The sequence below is a fragment of the Oryzias melastigma genome, linkage group LG8, assembly GCF_002922805.2.
Source record: "Oryzias melastigma strain HK-1 linkage group LG8, ASM292280v2, whole genome shotgun sequence".
In the NCBI taxonomy this organism is placed as follows: Eukaryota; Metazoa; Chordata; class Actinopteri; order Beloniformes; family Adrianichthyidae; genus Oryzias; species Oryzias melastigma.
Genome location: NC_050519.1, coordinates 7,500,500 through 7,505,244, shown reverse-complemented (window position 1 = coordinate 7,505,244; position 4,745 = coordinate 7,500,500). Strand labels below are relative to the sequence as shown.

Sequence of the window (4,745 nt, the reverse complement as noted above, 5' to 3'; positions counted from 1 at the left end):
TTTTTTTTTGCCTGAAATGTTGAGCTTCAAAGCAACTAAGTGTAGTTTCCTATCCATTTCCTTAGGTTCTATACGCAACTGAAAAAATCATTTTGGTCTTAGCTATAGAAGTCGCTCAGTTTGACTCATACCACCCATTAAATATGAATGGGAGTTAGAACCTGGAAGTCAGTGGAAAGTCTGAAAACACGGCCACCGTGACTCACCGAGGTTTGGAACTCGCGTTTTTCCTTTTAAGAGTCCGAAGACTGACGTTGAAAAAGGATGGCGCTTTACTTTTCATTTAATAATGCATAACTTTTTCTAATGAAATTTAGACAATGCCCTTCAAAAGCAAAATAGAACAGAGACCATCATTCCACTGAGTAACTCTGAGAGATTTTATTTGATTGCAGATCAGCTATTTGTGTGGCAGCCTTTGTGGCCTCAAGGCGAATATGGACTACAAATCCCAGAAACCTGTCGAGTTTGAGATATTTACTGGATGTATTTTCTCTGCAACTAAAAACATTTTAAACATGTATTTATAAAAGTCCGTGTTGCTGATAAATCTAAAAAAAAAAAAAAAAATACAGCTTAAGCGATCCACTCCAATCTTCATTTTTAACCCTTTAACTGCCTGCTTAACCAAACAGTGGGAAACATTTATAAGACATGTTTTAAAAATATAGATTATGTGTATTACTACCCAAGATACGGAGTCCCTAAAGGGAAATTGAAGAAAAAACATTGAAGTAAAAAATATTTTTTTCCAAAAATTGAAATAAAAAAAAAAGAATTCAAGTTGGTAACAGATTGTAACTAGTGTGAATCAATTAGTAACCAGAACGTTTTTTGTTAAATTGATTTTTTTTTATACGTTTTTTTTTTTTTTACTACTTTAATTTAAAAAAAAAAGTTCTAGTTAGTAACCAGATTTTTTTTTTTTAACTTCAATTTTTTTTTTTTTTCATGGAGCCCCTAAATATTTTTAGGAAAAAAAATGTCTACTTCAATTATTTTTTTTAAACTTTGATGTCACTTCAGGGGCTCCATACCAAGGCACTGAACAGCAAAAAAATAAAAAAATTTTGTAGGGCTTTTTTTTGGGGTAGTTAAAGAGTTAAAGAATTTTCTGTTTTAGGTCAGATCCAAAAATCTGTTGTTTTCTAAGACATTGTTTCTGCAGTAGTTCTTTAGAAATTATGTGAGAGCTCTCTGTTTACAAGCTAGCTTCTAGCCCAAACTCACTGTAATGGTGCAACAAAAATGACGAGCAATATTGGAGCGATCCAGTCATATAGTTTTGAGCTAGCTTAGACAAGGAACAGGGAAATTGTGGGCAGTCTGGTGTATTTTCTAAGTAACAAATACAATCTTTTTCAAATGTTTGTTTTTGATTCACAACAACTTTGGGGGAAAAGTACTTAGAAATGCAATTTTATGCTTAATTTTCTTTAAATATGTCCTCCATCATGAGAAAAAGTCCACAAAATTTAATTTTATGGTCGTTTTTTTAATATGACTTTAAAACAGAATTAAATATTCATAGTTTTTAAATCAGTAAAAAAATATCTGAGCATTATTTTCTTAAATAAATGTATTAAATGCAATTAAATAGACATTTCAGGGCAAGTGAACAAGGCTTATGTGTGCTCCCACGTTCTTTTAATCAGACAATGTGAGGCATTTATTTATTTGTGTTTCTCACCCTTTGCTCTCAATAAAAGAAACCATATTTCTACATGACTGGAAGTGCAAATTATTAGAATAAGCACAAGTGGTAAATGACTTTCTGGAACAAAGTAAACACCAAACTGAGTGTGTGGAACAAACAGTTGGGGCAAACAATATGCAGAGAGAAAACAGCGCGGGACTCTTGAGGAATATCTCACTCAACCTTGCATAGGCTTCCATTTTAGCGATTCACTGCTGCTGTGCTCCGGCTGCAGAGAACAGTGTTTAATGTGGCCGAGGCAACCAGCCTCACCGATGCCTCAACAGTGCCACCTCTTGATAACAGACAAACGAGCTTGTTTGAGTTCAATCAGCTCACAAGCACAGTGAGCACTTCAGTGGCTGTGACACACATCAAAGGAGGAGAAGACAATGAAAGCATCACTTCACTGGGCCACGGTACATTCTGGCCAAGAAGTATCTCTCAGCTGACTCCTTCCTGCTTGCGTCTGGCTTCACGGTTCGGACGCTGCTGAACACGCTTGAGAGCTTCTCCTGAAGTCGATGAGCGAGAACCCCGTCCCAGTATTTACAGAGCAGAGAGCCGCCGGGCAGTAAAACCTTCTCAGCCAAGTCTATCAGAGACAAACACATGGTGATGAGTCTTTCGTGGTCCATGTCCCTGAAGCCCGTGGCGTTGGGCGCCATGTCACTCAGGATGACATGAGCCTGGCCACTTGGGAGCAGCGCCTGGAGCTCGGCATGTGTGGCGTGATCAGTGACGTCGTGGCAGGATAAGAAGTGTGCGCCTTCGAGGGGCGGTATGTGAAGGAGATCGATGCCAATTACCATCCCACGAGGTAAATCCTGATCTAAGATGATGGGAAACAGAGTTCTGATTAGATCAACTCACAATCACAGGTAAGCCATCAGAGCTTAAGTCTTGGATTTTGTTTTTTTTTGGGGGGCGGGGAAACACAATATTTTACTGATAAATTTACACTGAATTTCAGGTTTTTCATGATTATTTATAGATATATAAATAAGAAACAAACAGAATTTACCAAAATATTATTTTTTTTGTAAACAAAATCTTTTACTGATAAATTTACACTGAATTTCAGGTTTTTCATGATTATTTATAGATATATAAATAAGAAACAAACAGAGTTTACCACAATATTACTTTTTTGTAAACAAAATATTTTACTGATAAATTTACACTGAATTTCAGGTTTTTCATGATTATTTACAGATATATAAATAAGAAACAAACAGAATTTACCACAATATTACTTTTTTTGTAAATCCAATATTTTACTGATAAATTTACACTTAATTTCAGGTTTTTCACGAATATTTATTGATATATAAATAAGTAACAAACAGAATTTACCAAAATATTCTTTTTTTGTAAACAAAATACTTTACTGATAAATTTACAATTAATTTAAATTTTCCAAAATATTATTTTTTTGTAAACGCAATATTATACTGATAAATTTAATTATTGTTTATACATAAATAGATAAGCAACAAACAGAATTTACCAAAATATCATTATCTAAAGCAACGTTTTTATAATGTATCCCCAAAACTCAAATAAAATAAAATTCCCTTACATCAGAGCTACAACCCTCCATGATGACTCATTTTCTCCTCACCTGATCCAGCAGAGTTGACCTTCTGAATGGCCACTTGGCTCCAGGCTCCGGGCGCAGCCCCGCAGTCCACCACGCTGCTTCCGGGCTGCAGCAGCCGGAATTTGTCGTCAATCTCCAGCAGTTTAAAAGCGCTTCTGCAGCGAAAGTTCTGGCTGTGCGAGGCTTTAACATACGGGTCTTTGAGCTGTCGCTGCAGCCAGCGCTGCTCCGCCGCAGTTTTACCCGTCTGCTTCTTTAATAAACTCAACGAAGAGTGAACACATCTCACCTGTAAGTGGAAAGTCAGTGGTAATTTTAACGAAAACAAACCTGTAGTCCACATTGTAATCTTTGCGCATGCGCAAACTTTGTGTAGCAGCTATTTAGATCCCTCTCTAGACAACCCTTCGGTAAATATGGTTCCTATCTTGAGTTAAATACTCAACTTATTTCTCGAGCATTGCTTAAAATTTATTGAAATTTTACAGAAAATAAAATCGTATTAATATTTTTAGTTAATTTGCATATTTTCATTTATTTCTGTTCTAAAAAGTATGAAATGTAATACTCATATAATCTAAACTTCTATAATAGAACATATAAGAATTTTGTCCAAAAAATTATATAATGTCAAAAATCAAGATAAGACAATATTTTTTCAGATGGAATAGGTTTGAATAATCTCTGTTAACAAGTTGGTGGTCAAGCAATGATGTCGTTTCCTACCGGCTTTATTTAAATGTAACACAGAACCGTCTTATAAACAAACCCCGGGATTTCTCTGCTGCTACGCGGTTATTTGGCCCAGTCCATACTTTTTTAAATCAGTTCATCATGTAACGAGGAACAGTGATCACGTGTGCGTATTCTAAACAAGGCATTCCCATTTCAACTTGAACTTCGAAGTTGTCCTGACTTTAAAGTCAGAATTTTTCATGGGCTTTTTTTTCAGTGGCCCTAATCCTCTTCCGTACCTTTAGTTAATATTCGTGTTTTCGTGTTAATTGTTTTGCTCACTTGTGTAAACCACAAATAGCTGTTGAAGTCCCACTATTTTTTTTTTTTTGGCGGCTTTCTGTTTTTGCTAAAACTGCACGTGCTCCTTCTTTTCCCGAGAGCCAAATGCTGAGCCCGAAGCTGCTCACCCTGGTTCTGGTGGTCCAGCCGGGGAGAGTTCTGCTGGGCATGAAGAAGAGGGGGTTTGGAGTGGGCAAGTGGAACGGCTTCGGCGGGAAAGTTCAGCCTGGAGAAACAATTGAAGATGCTGCTAAGAGGTACATTTAGATGAGTGCGTGCAGGACTAAACACGCACGTGCACAGGCGAAGCTAGTGTGTTTATTTGTTTATTAGACCAACTAATTCACTGGTGTCAAGCCAGCACGCTCTCGCTAAACTGCTGTCAAGTGAGCCCTCTCTGGAATACGGCGTGCGACTTTAATACAATCA

The 4,745-nt window shown here is 36.7% G+C and overlaps 2 protein-coding genes across 3 annotated transcripts in view; one reads left to right on the top strand and one right to left on the bottom strand.

Moving 5' to 3' along the window:
- Positions 1 to 1,619: 1,619 nt before the first annotated feature.
- On the bottom strand, positions 1,620 to 3,668 carry mrm2 (mitochondrial rRNA methyltransferase 2). The gene is made up of 2 exons (XM_024271677.2): positions 3,321 to 3,668; positions 1,620 to 2,528 (listed from the first exon to the last, which is right to left on the bottom strand). The coding sequence occupies exons 1-2, from the start codon at positions 3,640 to 3,642 to the stop codon at positions 2,098 to 2,100; spliced, it is 753 nt and encodes a 250-aa protein (XP_024127445.1). The 5' UTR covers positions 3,643 to 3,668; the 3' UTR covers positions 1,620 to 2,097.
- nudt1 (nudix (nucleoside diphosphate linked moiety X)-type motif 1) overlaps positions 3,454 to 4,745 on the top strand; it is a 6,622-nt gene continuing 5,330 nt past the window's right edge. Inside the window, exons 1-2 of one of the 2 annotated variants that reach the window (XM_024271679.1) lie at positions 3,454 to 3,590; positions 4,416 to 4,573. In XM_024271679.1, the coding sequence (XP_024127447.1) occupies positions 4,422 to 4,573 (152 nt within the window). In that variant the 5' untranslated portion in view covers positions 3,454 to 3,590; positions 4,416 to 4,421. Of the gene's footprint in view, positions 3,591 to 4,093; positions 4,159 to 4,415; positions 4,574 to 4,745 lie in introns of those variants that run through there. The other variant, XM_024271681.2, reaches the window with a different exon arrangement.

Coding starts and splice junctions, on each gene's coding strand:
- mrm2 (XM_024271677.2), bottom strand. CDS start 3,642: ATGTGGACTACAGGTTTGTTTTCGTTAAAATTACCACTGACTTTCCAC. Junction 2,529..3,320: donor GGTCAACTCTGCTGGATCAG/GTGAGGAGAAAA, acceptor CCATCATCTTAG/ATCAGGATTTACCTCGTGGG.